Source organism: Choloepus didactylus, chromosome 8 (assembly GCF_015220235.1).
Source record: "Choloepus didactylus isolate mChoDid1 chromosome 8, mChoDid1.pri, whole genome shotgun sequence".
Taxonomy (NCBI): Eukaryota; Metazoa; Chordata; class Mammalia; order Pilosa; family Megalonychidae; genus Choloepus; species Choloepus didactylus.
This window is the reverse complement of record NC_051314.1, coordinates 65,174,216-65,194,692: the sequence shown is the minus strand read 5'-3', so window position 1 is coordinate 65,194,692 and position 20,477 is coordinate 65,174,216. Positions and strand designations below refer to the sequence as shown.

Here is a 20,477-nt window from a genome sequence, read left to right as displayed (position 1 = left end):
GAATTGCCCAGAATTCCTCGTCAAGATGAGCAAAAGCAAAGAAACATAGTCCCTGGAAAGAGGAGGCAAGTCCAATAAGTAATACACTAACTCTGGGTTTGAGGTCTAATGTGGTATCCTGTCCTTTCCTTTCACTGATATGAGACAGAACAAAATTAAATGCCTCGTCTCTAAGGAGGCAAACCGACAATTACTGTAAAATCTGCCAAACCAAAGTCTACACAGATTTCCTCTAATAAGTTGGACAAACCCTTCAAGCGGTCAAACTTCAATTTACCACTAATCTGTCAAATAAAGAGGAATCAGATCAACAGATCCTTTTTAATAGATGGTGACGTTTGGTAGAATCTGTCAGTTCATAACACCTTTGTATTTGGAATTCATCTTATCTTTGGAAAATAAAAGATAACACTTGGGCAGAAATTAGATTGAAAATATACCTCAATATTTTTTAACAGACTCTAAATTTAAACTTCAGTGTAATAGGGACATTCATGTCTATTTTTTCTAGCCTCATTACTAAAATTTTTATAAAACCTTATGAAAGACTAAAAAATCTTTTTATTTTCACATTTTATACTGTGAGAGACATGATTAAAATGACACGTTCCAAAACATCATGAATAATGCATTTCCCCTTTATCCAAAGCAAATGCATTTTCTCCTAAGAGATGTTTAATCCATTCCATTTTTAGGGGAAGAGAAAAGGAGGTGGATGAAAGGATTTACAATTAGAATTGGCATTTAATGAAAAACATACATTTGACTTAAGATTATAAAATAATTCCAGTAGTAATTTTGAGTTTAGACAGAGGTAGTTAGTTTTGATGTGAATGAAAAGTAAATTATATATATGTCAACATTCAAAGTTACCTCTTTGGGACAGAATTATCAAAAGTTACTCTTTACCGTGCCACAGAAATAGTGGAGCCCATGTTTTAAAATAACAATATTAGGAAAAGCCTACAAATGTGTATAAGTATTTCCTCCAGGAGGCACCATGTCTACATTGGTAGAATAATTTTCAGAGAACAGACTAAACTTTCAGATATCTTGGCTAGGGAAGCTTAAGATGTCTTCCACCTCCCTGCACCCTTCCTCCAACAGACTCTCCTTCCATCAGGGCATGTGCTAATAAGGGTGGTCAAATCCAACTACCATCATTGGATCATTGGGAATAAGGCTTTGGCTCCTTTAGGGTCTCAGCTTCCTTGGGTTTGCTTACTCTCTAGTAGCTGGGGTGGTAATAGAGTCCTGGGGATTCATCTGCCTTGTGAGGGGCCCCTGTACTGAGATCCAGGGTAGAGGAGTCCAGCTCTCCTTTAGGCCTTCTTTCCTTTAGTGCACTTTTCTCTGGACTCATCTTTCCTTGCTAACAGGAAGGAAAACTGAGAAATGAGCACAGGAGAAAGGGACAGAAGCTTTAAGCCTGCATCTGGCTCTTACAGCTCCAGGTGATCCAACCTAAACTAGTGGAAGACCACTATGGGATTTTTCAGTGGATGCTCCCCAAAATAATAACAAACACTCACCTGGCCTTTTGCTCTGTGCATTTCTCTCTTTCATGGACTTAACAGGGGCAAAGAGGGCAGGATAGATGGCTGTGAAGACTTAAGGGTCTCTCTTTGATTTAAGTGACTTCTTGGCAAAGATGGGGGGAGACCCCCTTCTTTTTGACAAAATGTGAGTTAACAGATACTTTGAAGTAAGATAGTAAGGCAAAGGTTCATAACTCCAAGAGACAGAAATCAATCAGAAAACATTTTCTAAGAAGTTCCTTAATTTTCACCTCAAGATATTAGTGAGTAAGAACTGTCTACTAATCATTTGTTTTCTTGGACCTCTGACTAGTGAAGTCTTTTTTCTTGAACTGTTACAAAAAATGAGCACATTCTGAGTATTCTCAACCTCTCTGGTCTCTGACTATAAGGGATAAACAAAAGGAGGTTTATCCATGGTCAAACTCCATGACAGAAACCTATGATGCCTACAAAAATGTTTCATGATTCCATGAATCTTAATTCTGTGAAAAAGAGGAACAAAAGGAAGAATGCTATAATAAAGAATCACTTGTGTGTCTTGAACCAAGAATTATGATTAACCCAGTTCTGTATACCTAATATGTAATTTAAAAATTATTTGATGACTTTAAGAAAAAGTCTGGCCCTCAAACATGTTTTATGGTTTAGTATTTAACACTCGAGAACCCACTAAAGGAAAAGATGGACAATAGTTGGTGCTTGAGTTTAGTATCACATAAAGTAGGAAGGACATTGGGAAGTTTCTTCCCTCTTCCCAGCAGAGGAATACTGAGCACCAGCTAATGTAGAGAATCCAAGAAGGAAGAGCTGAATAACTGGCATTCTTGAATTACAAACTCTGGGGATTTCCTTACTGCTGTCAAGGAGAAAGCAGAGAACACAGCCCATAGCTGACTGCAATAGTTTTTCTAAACATGGTGTTTTATGGATTGGAATGCAAGAATTCTCACCACTGGTGATGCCACCTGATTACAGAATCCAAATTATTTTGAATCTTTAAAGCACCAAAACAAGGATGTGTAACATTTGTAATAGGTCTCTTTTTCAAGCCATGTACTTTCATAATGAATCCAAGCCTTCAGAATACAAGTAAAAATAACCACATGTAGTTTTTGTAGAAATAAATGATAATCATGAAGAGGGCTGCTCAGAAACTGGATTAATCTTGCTCTTTATTCAAATGGAAAATTCCCCTTTTCACAGACAGATTTGCTAAGCCATTCAGTTTGATGTTGGAAACACTACCTTGTTTTTCCTGAACTGCTGACTACTGTACTCTAAAATCATGTAGCTAAGATTCAGCTGTATGCAATTTGCTTGCATAAAGTATAGAAATGTTATTTTTGGTAAATGTTTAGATTTATTAATGCTTTTAATCCTCCTCAAGTACAGTTGCCTCCATAAAGGTTTTTCTGTGAAATATCTAGTATAGATAAAGTATGAATAGTTTTTTGAATTTTCTTCCTTCCTTAAATTCAGAACTTACATGCTTTTGTGTTATTCTCAAGTTCAAGACTTCTAAATAATGAAATTTGGGGGTATAGACATTTTATGGTATTTCTTCAAAATGTTTTGTTAGAAAAGCATACATATCACTCATTGGTATTTCAACAATCCTCAGCTTCCTAAGGAAACAGAGACCCAGAATTGTATAAGAGTTGTCCAATGGAAGCAAATTCCAGTTAGAATAGATGAGAAGAAAGGTGTGATGTTTTATTCAGTGCGTATATGATCTGCTACAGCAATTTCAACCCCTTTTGTTTTGCCGGGCATTTCTCAGTAAAGAAATAGATGCTGCTGTGAAAATCATCCCCTGGAAACAGAGGTGAGAGTAAGTGAATGAGTGAGTTGATATAAATTCAACTCATTTTTCAAAGGGTTTGCACACAAGATGAATTCTCACAAGTTGGCAAGCTTTTTCAAAGTCCAGCTTTTATGAATATTGTTTGTTTGAACAAGCTGTGTAGAATGTATTCTATGATCTATGAAATAACATGAGTTTTATCACCAAGTTGGAATTACTTAGGATCACCAGATAACAAGGTTCAAAAATAAAACAGCTGAAAAATCCATCCATCTGGTCTAACCTGGGATGCTCTGTCTCCTCACAGCCAATGATCCATCAGGCGGCTTTGTCTGGCTGGCGGATTTAGTGTAGGGACTCTCATCTGCAAAGGTACAATGAAGGCTTTGGTTAATTTCCATCCAGTTGCTAGTGCAGTGAAGATTTTTAATGGACTGCAATCCTTTTGCCAGAGAGAGGTGATACGATACAGTAAGAAAGAGTCGGTAGACCTAACTTGGGTTAGTTGTGGGACAAGTCATTTACAATGTTTTGAACTTTGGTTTCCTCCCCTATAAAAATGGGATATATGTTCTTATCCACCTTTTAGGACTGTCAGGATCAAAAACAATGATGCATGTGAAAAATATAAATATAACAAGTGTACAAATACTGTATAAGAAAGTATTTGCCTGTCACCTACACTCATTGGCAAATAAGTATCAGAGAATATGGGTAACAGGAAGACAAAGGAGGAATAAAATGGCTCAGTAAATACTAAGAATAATCAAGTAGAAGAACAAAGGAAATGAAAAGAAGTGTAATAGTTCAGAGAAGATGACAGAGTGTTAGTATAACAGGGGAATAAAGACAGATGGAGTTAGTGGGTTCCTCCTGGGCATGTGAACTGGTACCCAGTACAAAGCAGAGTGATAGGAATGTGCAGAGACAAGACTAGAGAAGCTAGATTGAGAACAGAGAAGGAAGGATGGTTTGGTGTAAGAAGACATATACTGGAATGTGTAGATTTGGCCTCTTTTAGAAAGAGATGAAAATAACCTGTGGAAACATAAAAAGAGCAACTGAAAAGACCGAAGGACTAAAGCTAAAGTATATCTGTGAGAGTTAGTCAAGAAGTTGAACGAACAGAACCCTAGGGGACGAGAGCATAGAAGAGATGGATCCATCAAATTCTGAGTAAAGTGATTTAAATGAAATCTAAGAAGGGACTTGATCTGGCTTGGAACATAGGAATAATGATTAAGGATGGCAAATATTAGGGTTAAAATAGGAAGAATTCTTGCTGGTTGGGATGGGGGCATATGTATAAAGTAAAAGAAATGTCTAAGTAACAATCTTAAAATTTTCAAGAATAGGAAGTACAAGGCTTGAGAAAACATAATGTAAAAGACTTATCTAGTGTATCCACTCAAGCTAGATGATCCAAATGTTGCTTCTGGCCACACTATAAGCTTTGTTTGTTTATTTTAATAGGAAATCATTAAAGGTTTAAAAAGAACCATATTGTGCATGACAAACTACTAAATAAAACAAGGATTTAATTCAGCAACAAGGCTTTATCATCTGAAGACATTAATTTTCCCAACTAAGTGGTTTGTGTTTCAAAATTGAGAAACTAGATTCCTCTCTGTGATGTAGTTCTTGTTGAAATGATTCACGATTTCTTCATAAAACAAGGTCTTTATAAGCAATGGCAAAAAGAAAAGATTAACACTGCTATAAGCTGCAATTAACTTAAAAAATGGAAGTCACGCTGTTTCATGTTAATATTCCATTTGTCACACAGTTCTTCATAATCTTCCAACCATAAAGATAAACTGCCCAACTTTCAGATATCAGTACAACCAATGAAGCAGTTTCTTATGTCTTTGAATTTTTGCTTACGAAGCAGTGTCTTATGTCTTTGAATCTTCCTTTTAAAAACACAATTTTAAGTACAGTAACCAACCACACAAAATGTAAGTATTATACTACAAAAAGTCTCCATTTGTCTCATCATTCTCACCTGAGTATTTAAGTGCTTTTGTCACAGTGGTAATTTAATAGCCAGGCAATATGTTTCACATAGCATCTATTACAAACAAACTTACTATATGATAAAATATGGGATTCTCTATAAAACTTATTTTTAATGCCATTTTATTGGAATATATTCACATACCATATAATTCATCCAAAGAATACAATCAATGGCTCACAGTATCATCATATAATCGTGTATTCATCACCACAGTCAATTTTAGAACATTTTCATTACTCAAAAATAAATAAATAAATAAAAAAGAACACCAAAAACATCCCATATACCTTATTCCTCATTTTATTTATTATTTATTTATTTATTTATTTATTTATTTATTTATTTATTTGTCTTTAATTTATTACTCCCCTGTCCATATACTGGATAAAGGGAGTGTCAGTCACAAGCTTTTCATAATCAAATGGTCACCCCATAAAAGCTATACAGTTATACAATCATCATCAGGAATCAAGGCTACTGGATTACGGTTCAACAGTTTCAGGTATTTCCTTCTAGCAATTCTAATATACTCAAAACTAAAAAGGAATAACTACATAATGCATAAAAATAACCTACAGAATGACCTCTTGACTCTACTTAAAATCCCTTAGCCACTGAAACTTTATTTTGTTTCATTTCTTTCCCCACTTTTGGTGAAGAAGGCTTTCTCAATTCCACAATGCCAGGGCCAGACTCATCCCTGGGAGTCATGTCTCACGTTGCCAGGAGACTTATACCCCTGGAAGTCGTGTCCCACATAGAGGGAAGGACAGTGAGTTTATTTGCAGAGTTGGCTTAGAGAGAGAGGCCCACATCTGAGCAACAAAAGAGGTTTTCTGGGGGTGACTCTCAGGCATACTTATAAGTAGGCTTAGCTTCTCCTTTGCAGGAATAAGTTTCATAAGGGCAAGTCTCCAGATTGAGGGCTTGAATAATTAAATTGGGAGTCCCTAATGCATGTGAGTATATCAAGAACTCCCCAGGTGGGAAAGTATAATATTTCCACATTTTATCCCAGTCCCACAAGGGGACTTTGCCAATACATTTTTATTTTCTGCCCCAAATACTCTGAAGTATATGGGGGTATTACATTAACCTGTACAGAATAACAGAATCTCATTCCCTATTCTAGGTTCCATGTAATTATGTTGTAAAACTTATTTTAAAATATACTTCATTTCTTTATCCAAAACTTTGAAACTATGTATTTATGAGTAAAGAGCATTGCATGAAGAGACAAAGATCAAAACAACCGTGTTTAGGGATGGTATTTGGAAGCCCAAAGGCTTTAGTCAGTTTTCAATTTGTCGAGTCCAGCCAATTAAAGTCTTGGATTGAAACCAGTGTGGGATTTTCTTAAAGTACAACAAGAGATTTGCCCAGGAGACTCTCAGGTTATTTGCACTTGATGCTGTATTTTAAGGAGCAATTTCTATAGAAATTTACTAAGTTTGCATTACAGAAGTAGTCAATCCTGGTAAAATGGTTTTCTCATTTATATTTGAAAACAATTTCCTTGATTTAGAACTGAAATAGTCTAGTATGCACATCCTTAAAAGGTTGTAACTGAATTATAGATGGCCACCTGGCCAGACTCTCCATCTCCATTCCCCAGCTCCCACCCTCACTCTCTGTATCAAGAGATCCTTACTGAGCATCAGCTAAAGTAAAGAATTCTCTAGAAGTCAGAAATTGTATTGGTTAAAGGATGAGACTGAAATAAGCGCAATATTAACTAGGAATAGCTTGCCAAAGTCAACTAGGAATAAAGCAATAATTCCTAATGGAAGTAAGGCAGAATCTTGACATTTATCATGAGAGTTGCTCTAGTTTGCTAATGCTGCCGGAACACAAAACACCGGAGATGGATTGGTTTCTATAAAAGGGGGTTTATTTGGTTATATGGTTATAGTCTTAAGGCAATAAAGCATCCAAGGTAACATATCAACAATCAGGTACCTTCACTGAAGGATGGCCAATGGTGTCCGGAAAACCTCTGTTAGCTGGGAAGGCGTGTGGCTGGCATCTGCTCCAAAGTTCTGGTTTCAAAATGGCTTTCTCCCAGGACGTTCCTCTCTAGGCTGCAGTTCCTCAAAAATGTCACTCTTAGTTGCACTTGGGGTATTTGTCCTCTCAGCTTCTCTGGAGCAAGAGTCTGCTTTCAATGGCCGTCTTTGAACTGCCTCTCATCTGCAGCTCCTGTGCTTTCTTCAAAGTGTCCCCCTTGGCTGCAGCTCCTCTTCAAAATGTCACTCTCAGCTGCACTGAGTACCTTCTGTTTGTCAGCCCATTTATATGTCTTGACTGATCAAGGCCCACCCTGAATGGGTGGGGCCATGCCTCCATGGAAATATCTCATCAGAGTTATCACCTCCAGTTGGGTGGGGCACATTTCCATGCAAACAACCTAATCCAAACATTCCAACTTAATCCCCACTAATATGTCTGCCCCACAAGATTGCATCAAAGAACATGGCCTTTTCTGGGGGACACAACACATCCAAACTGGCACAAGAGTTAAGGACAGCATAACAGAGCCACATAGCACAGTCTAATACTTGAGTGTTAAAGAAACTTCCTAAGACTCTCTCTTTATTTTAAATATCTAAGAGGCATCATGGACCTTTTATTAAAACTCCCCATCACAGAATGAATATCAGCTCCCTTCATGTGATTTGCTAAAAGTCAATTCGTGATTCAAACACTGTTTGAAAGCTGGAATGGAGAGGAGACACTGAATTAATCAATGGTTGATAGCACCATAACAGGATACTAAAGAACAAGACTGTCTTGGATATATTTTTAATCCTTGAGCATAAAGTAATGGAGAAATATAGAGGTTTCTATCATGGTCTTCTCATGTGTCCCTTAATGGCACTTTAACAGATTTGTAGATATACCCCCAGCGTTTCATGATTATAAGGGATGATCCAGACTATTCTGTCATTTTATATTGGGACCGAGGTCCAGAGAAGTAAACTTATGGGACACATACCTAAACTGAGTCTAGAGTTTCAATTTCTTTTATTCTTATTCCCATGTTCTTTCCTCTTTATCTTATTTCCTCTTGGATGGACACTGATGTTTAATAAGTCATCAGGTACACACGTTTGTGTTTCACACAGGTAAGTGACCAGACACTTCACCCCAGCATAACCTTGCATAGCATAATAAGTTAATTCTTTACCTTAGAAGATGGTAGAGAAGCCTATGAAAAGAGTAATCACAGTCAATTCTTTTCTGAGTATATAAATTTCATCCCAACCCCCATGCTACATATTTGTTTGTTTAAAGTGAAGTAAATTTAAATTGTACTATAAAACCAATTTATACATTTCAGTTCACTCTTTTGAGTATAAACATTTTAAAAGAAACATACTGTTTCCTGGTATGAGCCTCAAAAGTTTTACTGAATTATAAGATCTATGTTAATACTTTTCCCTGGTTTCATCGGGAATACACTAACTAGATTTTTAAATTCCATCAGTTACATAACTGAATTTAAAAAATGGGTCAAATGTCAAGGAAAGGAATCAAACAGTAGGTAATATATCTAGAACAGTACCTGGTACATAATAGGCATTCATTAAATATTTGTTGAAGGATTAATATATTATATTCAACTTTTCAAATATTTATTCTGAAGAAACAACCTGAAGAAAATCAAACATTTGTTATAAGCTCTACTCCTTCCTCCTTTGATTTTCATATATATATATATATATATTTTTTTTTTTTAGCCAATTTCTTCTAAAGTCAAGTCATCACCAAAGAGCTATTAAGCACTGACTTACTATATGTTAAAAATCTGTGATTCTTTATAAAACTGATATTAAAATATATTTCCTTTCATTTCCATTCAATCTACAGAATATTTATTGAACAACCTTTAAAATAATGCCTTTAAATGAAGGAATTCTAATTTTCATACCAGAGTGCCAGCCTTGACTTTGATGGTGGATCATGCTACCAAGTGCTCCTTACTGAAAGTCACTACATAGGAGCAAAGCAGGCATTCAGCTGATGAGCTACTGCTCACTGAAATGAATGCTGCAAGCAATCATTTAAGGGCATCTCAGGGTATCAGAACGATCAGCCTTTTCTAATGACATCTTAGCAGCTCGATAATCACTGTCACACATGATGGCCTCCCACTGTCACAGGAACTGTATATTGGTCATAACAAGGAAGAACATGGGTCCCCTTTACAGTGACATCCCATGAGGCTAGGGGAAATGCCCTCCATTGACAGAGAGAATTGACATTGTGATAGAGGCACAGAAAGAACTTAGCCAAGCATGCACTTAAAACAGAAGTGGAACAATGGGGGGCACCATCTGTTCCTCTCATTCCCCCCAGTTTGGCCAGTCATCTCATGGGCCAAACACAGGAGAGGCAAACACAGTTCATTTGTTTTGATAACATATTCCAAGTGAAGCTGGTGTTTATAAACTTGGAAAGCAAACAGCAGGCCCAAAGGAGCAATGCCTCCGTCTGCATCATGACCAAAGTCCACGCTGGATCCTGGCATCAAATAGCATCCAAGGACAGCATCAGGCTGGATCTGTCCCTCCATCTCCTGTCTCTCCCATTCCCAGGGTCTAGGCTTCCTAGAGTAACCAGATATGACTATGGATTGAGGACTTTGTAGCTGTGTTCGTGGCTTTGTGGAAGAAGAATAAATTTCAATTTCCTTTGGCTGAGACTAATCAGCCTATGCTAAACAGCTCCTGGCAACTAATAATGCACAATTTAGGCACCTGCTAAGCCAGCAGATCCCTTAACTTTTTTATTAGGGGGAAAGAAAGGCATTTTGTGCAGTTAAACATTATGAGTATTTCCTAGCAGCAGGAAGATAGGCAGCTCATGCCACAGTGCTCATGTCCATTATTACAAATTCAGATGAAAACTTTGTTTTTCACAAATGAATAAAATGAAATCCATTGTGAAGGAAATGATCTTTTCCTTTCATTCAATTTTAATCCACAAATTGTAGAGCCTACTATGTGCAAACTGAGAAACAGAATAAAAATGGATAAAGGATATTAAGAGTATATGTGGAATGGTGATTGCAGAATCCTTACTACTTCATCGGTTTGAGAATGAAATACAGTATGATACTTGACTATCTGGGGGTGGTGGTGGTAAACTGAGGATGAGCTTAGGGTACTGGTGGAGATAGGGCACAGGAAAGAAAGGGAGATCAACTGCAATGAGTTTATCTAGAATTCTGCATTGAGAAAATCAAGAAACAAGCCATTTTAATTTTCAGCTAACACGGAAGTTTTGCTTGGTGGGGAACCATAATCTTTTCAGTGCTTGGGTCCTGTGAGCATCTCATTTTCGGCCAGCATGAACCAACCTATTGTGGCTGTTTATTCTAGGCACTAGACTTCTGGTTCAGTCTGCTGCCTTGGTGGTTTGATGGCACACTCTAAAAAACAGGATTTCCTATTAGAATAGCGATTGGAGGATTTTGACAGTAGAACAAATTATGTTTTTCTCTTTTTATTAAACTAATGTATAACTACAAGCACAGTGTCCTGTGTTATCTAAAGAAAAAAAAATTCAGAGGGGCATCCAAATACTTCTCTTCAATCCTAGATAGATACTAAGCCCTGATTTCAAAAAGTCCTGTTTTTCTTGAATCTTTCCTAGAGTCTGAAGGCTTCTGGGTCCGACATAGGCTTCGGTTCTGTTTGCTTTTGGCAGTTGAAGCTATAACACGATAATCAGATATGCTTACATACCGATCACTGAGAATAAATGATCATACTGCTCATACTGATCATGCTGCTTGCAACTGATCATTGAGAATGAATTAATTTGCATCTCCTTCCCTAAACTGCTAAACTGGTGCACACAGCTAGGCTTACACAGAAGGTAGTGGGAATGTTCTGAGCTTGATGGCAGGAGGCAGAAGCAGCATGCTGCTCCTTCTTAGCAGCCTATTTCCTGTTAAGAGATGATTTTCTCCCCCCTGCCCGTCTACTTTCCCTTCTCCTCTCTTTTGTTATTTGCTTTGCATCTGCATGGCATTAATTTCTATCCTGGACTCTGCAGGTTTCCTTGTAGTCCTGTAATTCAGACACAGATGTGCTTTATATTCTTAAAGGAACCAGCTCTTTTTGTGTTTCAATATTTCAAAAAAAAATCATCCAAACTGAATGCAACTTCATTTTAAAAACAAATGTACACTTCTGGGAAGATGGCAAATTAGGAGAGACAGAGCAAAATTTTTCTCCAAGGAAAACACTAGATAAAGGACAGACAGTGCATCAGAACAGCAGTTCCAGGGTTCCACCGGCTGTGCAGGGACTTCTGCACCCATAGTGACTGTGTACTTGGAGAAGCTGAGAGACTGCATTTAAGATTGGTGAGTGTTCAGCCAGCAACACCACCGGGGAATGGGCAGTTGGAGCCAGCTGACAAGCACAGAGTGGAGGAGCATTCCATATCCTGGGCACCCTCCTCAGCACTTGGCTTAGGTGATAGCCCTTTGCAGACCGACAACCAAGAGCCCATGTGCCAGGGACTAGCAGTTGGAGCAGGCAGATGAGTGCAGAAGGGGCAGCTTTCCATATCCCATGCAGCCATCTTTGCAGTTGGCTGAGGAGATGACCATTCACAACCCTGTGGCCAAGAGTTTCCTTGAGGGTATCCAGGATTCAACAGGCTTGTGACGGCATCCACTCTTCCTCCACAGAAGCCCACAGTGTGCACAGCCTAGAGGCAAGGGTGCTGCACAGAAGTGCCAGGAGCCCTCCCCCAATCCCAGGGACTCATGGTCACATGGCAGACAGGGGCTGTGGGGCATTTGAGCTGGAAGGTGAGATGCGCAGCTCTGCAGCTCCAGAGTACTCCACCTGCAGCCCCAGGAATGGCTGGGATCACTGTGTTCTAGAGAAGACTCCCTGCCAAACTGCACAGGGCATGCCCCCCCCCCCCCCCACCCTACACAGGGCTTGCAGTCCCCAGTGCACACAGAACATTGGGGCAGATTGGCCTTCCATGTGGTTTGGACCTCCATTCAGTGCATAGATGAAGTTGAGGGAGAACTGGCTTGAGAATAAGGTGGCTTGAGAGCACCATCTGCTAGTAGGTCATGGAACGTGCACTCCACCAAGCTGTAGCTCTTCCAAATTATAGATAAATGTTCAAATAATCCTGCATATCCTAAAAGAAGCCTATCAAGATAAGCAAATTCCAAGAGGCCAAAAACAACAGAAAATTATAAAGCATATGAAGAAACCAGAAGATTTGGATAACGAAAACATCCAAATTAAAAAGCCAGAGGAGATGAGGTACTTGGAACAATCAATCAAAGAAATACAAACAAACATCAGTGTCCTGGTTCAGGATATAAAGGACATGAAGAAGACCCAAGAAGAACATAAAGAAGAATTTGTAATAGTAAATAAAAAATAGTGGATCTTATGGAAATAAAAGATACTGTTGATCAAATTAAAAATATTCTTGAGACACGTAACAGAAGATTTGAAACAGTAGAGGAATGAATTAGGAAACTTAAGGACAGATCAATGGAATGTGAAAGCACAAAAGAATGAATGGTGAAAAAAATCAAAAAATTTGAAATGGATCTCAGGGAAATAATGGACAACATGAAGGCACATATATAAGAAACATTGGTGTCAATCAAGGTGAAAAGGGTAAAGGGCTAGGAAGAATATTCGAAGACATTGTTGGGAAAAACTTCCTAACCCTTTAAATGACGTAAATATACAAATCAGAGATGCCCAACGAACAACAAATAGAATAAATCCAAATAAACCCACTCCCAGACATATTCTGATCAGATTGTCAAATGCGGAAGAGGAGAAAGTTCTGAAAGCAGCAGAGAGAAGCGATTCAGCACATATAAGGGAAACAATATAAGACTAAGTACTGACTACTCAGCAGGCACCAGGAAGGTGAGAAGGCAGTGATATGACATACTTAAAATTCTGAAAGAGAAAAATTGCCAGCCAAGAATTCTTTATCCAGCAAAGCACTCCTTCAAAATTGAAGGAGAGCTTAAAATTTTCACAAACAACTGCTGAGAGAACTTGTTAGCAAGAGACCAGCCCTACAAGAAATACTAAAGGAAGTTCAACCAGCTGAGAAAAAAAGACAGGGGAGATAGAGGCCTGGAGCAGAGCTGAAGAGTTCAAGTAAGGATAACTCACAGGAAATAAGGGGGGGTGGGGGGGAAGAGATCTGACAAATAAAAACCAAAGGATAAGATGGCTGATTCAAGAACTGCCTTCACAGTAATAACATTGAGTGTGAATAAATTAAGCACCCCAATTAAAAGATATGGATTGGCAGAATGGATTAAAAAATATGAACCATCAATATGCTGTTTACAAGAGACTCATCTTAGACCCAGTGATACAAAGAGACTGAAAATGAAAGATGGAAGACCATATTCCATGGAAGCTATAGCCAAAAGAAAGCAGGTGTAGCAACAGTGATTTCAGATAAAACAGACTTTAAATGCAAGGAAGTCATAAGAGACAAAGAAAGACACTACATACTAACAAAAGGGACAATTCACCAAGAAGAAATAACAATTATAAATGTTTATGCACCCAATCAAAGTGCTCCAAAGTACATGAGACAAACATTGGTAAAACTGAAAGAAGCAATGATGTTTCCACAATAATTGTGGGAGACTTCAATATACCACTCTCTCCTATAGATAGATCAACCAGATAGAGGACCAATAAGGAAGTTGAGAACACAAACAAAGTGATAAAATTATACTTAACAGATATACATAGAGCATTACATCCCAAATCACCAGGATACACATTCTTCTCTAGTGCTCATGGAACTTTCTCCAGGATGATCATATGCTGGGACATAAAACAAGCCTCAATAAATTTAAAAAGATTGCAATTATTCAAAGCACATTCTCAGACCACAATGGAATGCAACTAGAAGTCAACAACAATCAAAGATCTAGAACATTCACAAATGTCTGGAGGCTAAACAACACACTCCTAAACAATCAGTGGGTCAAAGATGAAATTGCAAGAGAAATAGCTAAATTTCTAGAGATGAATAAGAATGAGAACACAACATATCAAAACTTATGCGATGTAATTGGGAACTTTTCTAAAAGAATTTGAAAAGCCTGACAACTTAACTTTTTCAATTGTATAACATTATATTCTTTCTCACACTAAACGAACCCATACTTCTTTATCGCGGTTTTGATATTTTATAATTGTCCCCTCTTACAGTAATTATTTTCTATAGAGATACAAATATACTGATTTAAAATTAAGACATTTTAGTCCTCAAAAGGAACAAAATCTTTCTTAGTTGCTTTACTATATATAACCTGTTCAATTTACTTTTATAGTTCTTATCTTCTGATAATCTTAAATTGTTTATAGAAAACATATTTCTAACATGGTATGCTATCTAAATGTGACAAGCTACATTTCAGCATTATAGCTTCAATAAGGGTTTTTGTCCACAAGTTGGGTACTTTAGGGAAAGAAGTGTAATGGTCTCTGTGCCGGTTTGAGTGTATTGTGTCCCCCAAATGCCATTATCTTTGTGGTCTTGTGTGGGGCAGACGTTTTTGGTGCTGGTTAGATTTGCTTGGAATGTGCCCCACTCAGCTGTGGGTAATGATCATTTTGATGAGATGTTCCCATGGAGGCATGGCCCCACCCATTCGGGGTGGGCCTTGATCAGAGGAGCTATATAAATGAGCTGACTCAGAGAGAGGAAACTGAGTGCAGCTGGGAGTGATGTTTTGAAGAGGCGCAAGCTTGCTAGAGAGGAGCGTCCTGGGAGAAAGCCGTTTTGAGGCTGGAGCTTTGGAGCAGACGCCAGCTGCCTTCCCAGCTAGCAGAGGTTTTCCGGACGCCATTGGCCATCCTCAGGTGAAGGTGCCCGGTTGCTGATGTGTTGCCTTGGACGCTTTGTGGCCTTAAGACTGTAACTGTGTAGTGAAATAACCCCCCATTTTATAAAAGCCTATCCATCTCTGGTGTTTTGCATTCTGCAGCATTAGCAAACTAAGATAGTCTCTACCTGAGTTTAGACACACTTAAATCCTAATTTCTTTACTCTTGATTCTATGTATCAGCACTAGAACTTGGTTCTTAGCTTTCCTTTCCATCTCCACTCCTGTTTCTTTCACTATTATTTTCCAACCTTGTCTTTTTCTCCCCTCTAGTTTACTTCTATTTCCTTCTTATGAACTTTAGGTGTCAGCACAAGACAGCTCACGATCAGAATCAGGGCATGAAAAATGGCTTTTGGTTTTTCTCTTCTTTCTTGCAGATCTGCCTAAATTATTTTATTTATTTTTTTGTTTTTTCCATTTTCTTTGTTTGTTTTCACCTTTTGGAATATGTGTACAACTTATGCAATTAAATGAAGGGAAGACAGAAAATATGGAAAATGAAAAGTTTGGAAATAAATATATCCCTACTCAAATAGCATCCAAATGCCTATCAATGATCTGCTTTTTTATTATGTCTACTCCCAACAATATTTGAGACATTATTTTATGTATGTGAGTAATTAGGTTGTGAGGTTTATATAATTAGGTATTTAAGCATTCCATATCACTCAGTTCAGATATGGTTGTATAGTGTGCTAATACAGGGTCTCTGTGTTTCAGTTACCTATAAATAAGCTTAGATATGTTTAACAATCCTTTGCATTATGAATGAAAAATCAAATACACTCATGTCCTTTTTTAAGAATACAAAGATTAAGAAATAGAAAATATCACCCTTCTTAGAAGGACCCTGATTAATATCTCTCTGAAAATATATGAAAGAAACAAGAAATAATCCTTATTTAGAGAACAGAAAAGTAAGACAATCATGTTAAACAAATTTTCCTTATTCAGGCCATTTTAACATGGGTGATCAGGATTTGGACAAAGTTCAATAAATGCCCCAAACTTAGACTCTTTCAACAGTTTTCTGCCACTTCAACTGCTGAGTCTAAATTATCACTTATGTCAGTCAAAGGTACTTTTGAAAATTTAGAATGGGCCCTGCTTTTGCAATAAGAATAAGCAATAATCTTCAGCCCTGAAGTCAAACCCCTAAATGCTTCAGGTGAAGAAATGCCTAATCCCATGATGAATTGTATGTTGCTGTCCTCTCTTATCAGGCTTTCTTCCATATTTATGGGTCTTTCTGGAAACTTGTCAAATTCCTATCAAACTGACTACTTCTAGTATGAATTTATGACCATATAAAACAACTTCTAATTTAAAAAGTATTTTCTGACAATTAACTCATAAGATGCATGAGGATTAAAAATGGTCATTATATTCTGTTTGTAGCTGCATAAGTCCCATGTTATATTCTACGTGCCATCGTCCACCAGCAAATGTGTATTAACCTATTTTTGAATTGTATTCACATCTCCAACTTCCCCATCACCATTTTTGTTCTCCATAGACCATCAGGTCATTGACAATAAAGTTAAAGTCAACTTCTTCGAAAAAAAGAAAAAAAAATTTATGCGAAGCAGCGAAGGCAATATTGAGGGGGAAATTTATAGCTCTAAATGCATACATTAAAAAGGAAGAAAGGGCTAAAATCAAAGAAGTTATGGAAGAACAGAAGAAGCTAGAAAATGATCAGCAAACTAATTCTAAAGCAAGTAGAAGAAAAGAAATAGCAAGGATTAAAGCAGAAATAAATGATATGGAGAACAAAAAAAAAAAAATAGAGAGAATAAATAAAACCAAAAGTTGGTTCTTTGAGAAGATGAACAAGATTGACAAACCCTTAGCTAAACTGACAAAGTCAAAAAGAGAGAAGACCCAAATAAATAAAATAATAAATGAGAATGGGGACTTTACTGCGGATCTCAAAGAAATTTAAAAAATCATAAGAGGATACTGTGAACAAGTGTATACCAACAAGCTAGACAATTTAGAGGAAATGGACAATTTCCAGGAAACACAAGAACAACCTAGACTGACCAGAGAAGAGATAGAAGACCTCAACAAACCAATCACAAGTTAAGAGATCCACTCAGCCATCAAAAACCTCCCTACAAATAAAAGCCCAAGGCCAGATGGTATCACAGGGGAATTCTACCAAACTTTCCAAAAAGAACTGACGCAATTCCTGCTCAAACTCTTTAAAAAAGTTGAAGAAAATGGAACAGTACCTAACTCATTTTATGAAGCCAACATCACTCTAATACCAAAACCAGATAAAGATGCTACAAGAAAGGAAAACTACAATCTCTCTAATGAACATAGATGCAAAAATTCTCAACAAAATGCTTGCAAATCAAATCCAAAGACACATTAAAAAAGTCATACACCATGACCAAGTGGGGTTCATCCCAGGAATGCAAGGGTGGTTCAACATAAGAAAATCAATCAATGTAATATAACCCATTAACAAATCAAAAGGGAAAAATCAAATGATCATCTTAATAGATGCTGAAAAAGCATTCAACATAATTCAGTATCCTTTTTTGATAAAAACACTTCAAAAGGTAGGGATTGAAGGAAACTTCCTCAATATGATAAAGGGCATGTGTGAAAAACCCACAGCCAGCATCGTACTCAATGGTGAGAGAGTGAAAGCCTTCCCTCTAAGATCAGGAATGAGACAAGGATGGCTGCTGTCACCACTGTTATTCAACATTGTGATAGAAATTCTAGGTAGAGCAATCCAGCAAGACAAAGAAATAAAAGGCATCCAAATTGGAAAGGAAGAAGTAAAACTGTCATTATTTGTAGATGATATGATCTTATATTTGGGAAACCCTGAGAAATCAATGACACAGCTACTTGAGCTAATAAACAAATTCAGCAAAGTGGCGGGATACCAAGATTAATGCAAATAAGTCAGTAATGTTCCTATACACTAGAAATGACCGTACTGAAGAGACACTCAAGAAAAAAATTCCATTCACAATAACAACTAAAAAAACAAGTACCTAGGAATAAACTTAACCAAGGATGTAAAAGACCTCTACACAGAAAATTACATCACTTTACTAAAAGATATAAAAGGGGACCTAAAGAGATGGAAAGATATTCCATGTTCATGGATAGGAAGGCTAAACATTGTTAAGATGGCAATCCTACCCAAACTGATCTACAGATTCAATGCAATTTCAATCAAAATTCCAACAACCTACTTTTCAGACTGGGAAAAGCTAGTTATCAAATTTATTTGGAAGGGAAACAGGACTCAAATTGCTAAAAACATTTTTAAAAAGGAAAATGAATGGGAGGACTTACACTTCTTGACTTTGAAGCTTACTATAAAGCCACAATGATCAAAACAGCATGGTACTGGCACAAAGATAGACATATTGATCAATGGAATTGAATTGAGAATTTGGAAATAGATGCCCAGTTATGCGGTTGACTGATTTTTGATAAGGCCCCCAAATCCACTGAACTGGGACAGAACGGTCTCTTCAACAAATGGGGCTGGGAGAACTGGATATACGTATCCAAAAGAATGAAAGAGGACCCCTACCTCAAATCAAAAATTAACTCAAACTGGACCAAAGACCTCAATATAAGAGATAATACCATAAAAATCCTAGAAGATAATGTAGAGAAACATCTTCAAGATCTAGTATTAGGAGGTCATTTCTTAGACCTTCCAGCCAAAGCACAAGCAATGAAAGAAAAAAATAGATAAATGGGAACTCCTCAAAATCAAAAGCTTCTGTACCTCAAAGGAATTTGTCAAAAAGGTGACGAGGCAGTCAATGCAATAGGAAAAAATATTTGGAAACCATATATCTGATAAGAGACTGATATCTTGCATATATAAAGAAATCCTACAACTCAATAACAATAGTACAAACAGCCCAATTATAAAAAGGGCAAAAGATATGAAAAGACATTTCTCTGAAGAGGAAATACAAATGGCTAAAAAAGCACATGAAAAATGTTCATCTTCACTAGCTATTAGGGAGATGCAAATCAAGACCTCAATGAGATATCATTTCACACCAGTAAGAATGTCTGCCATTAAACAGGAAACTACAAATGCTGGAGAGGATGTGTAGAAATTGGAATTCTATTCATTGTTGGTGGGACTGTAATATGGCATCAGCACTCTGGAAGAGAGTATGGTGGTTCCTCAGAAAACCAGATTATCAAGCTACCCTATGATCCAGCAATTTCACTTCTCAGTATATATCCAGAGATCTGAAAGCAGTGACACGAACAGATATTTGCACACCGATGTTCATAGCAGCATTGTCCACAATGGCAAAGAGATGTAAACAATCCAAATGTCCTTCAACAGATGAGTGGATAAACAAAATGTCATATATACATATGAGGGAATACTACATAGAAGTAAGAAGGAATGAGGTCATGAAACATATGACAGCATGTATGTACCCTTGAAGACATAATGTTGAGTGAAATAAGCCAGACATAAGTCAGACATAAAAGGAGAGATATTGCATGTTACCACTAATGTGAACTCATGAAAAATGTAAAATAAGTGTCTTATAATGTAGAATATGGGAAATCTAGAGATAGACAGAAGTTAGTGAAGGTGAAATGATAATGATTAAGTGGTTTGTTAGTAGGATTATAAGTATCAGTGACACTTGAAGTTAAATATGTTCATAAATGATTGTTTAAAGGGATATAACCCACAGAGTAGCCTACAAACCTAAATAAGTGTTAGCATGGTATACTTATAATGTACGACACTGGTGGAGAGGGATAACAACAGAGTGGTATATGGAAAAACTACTCATTACATATTAAAGTCTATATTTAATAGGAATATGTTACCCACACTACATTAATAGGGATGAATAATTAGCAACTGGTAAGAGCTCTGGAATGTATTATGATAATTGTTTAAAGTTGAGAGTGATGATTATTGTACAACTAAGTGAAGATAATGTAAGAAACTGACTGTTTATCTTGGGATAGAATATATATTAAGTGAAATTAGGAACCCACTACTTAATAAAACAAGCCCTCGACTTGATTCATAATCTTGTGAAACTTAGGGTTGTAAATGGGAAGCTGACCCCTCCTAGAGGGCACATCCAGGGAGCCTCTTTTATTTCTCAGATGTGGCCTTTCTCTCTCTAAGTCCAACTCAGCAAATAA

The 20,477-nt window shown here is 37.2% G+C and overlaps 1 protein-coding gene across 5 annotated transcripts in view; it reads right to left on the bottom strand.

The window, feature by feature from the left end:
• Nucleotides 1-20,477, bottom strand: part of GRIP1 (glutamate receptor interacting protein 1) — a 447,814-nt gene that overhangs the window by 193,031 nt on the left and 234,306 nt on the right. For all 5 annotated transcript variants that reach the window (XM_037845410.1, XM_037845411.1, XM_037845413.1 and 2 more), the window contains exon 2: nt 3,629-3,709. In XM_037845410.1, coding sequence (XP_037701338.1) covers nt 3,629-3,709 — 81 coding nt within the window. The remainder of the gene's footprint in view (nt 1-3,628; nt 3,710-20,477) is intronic.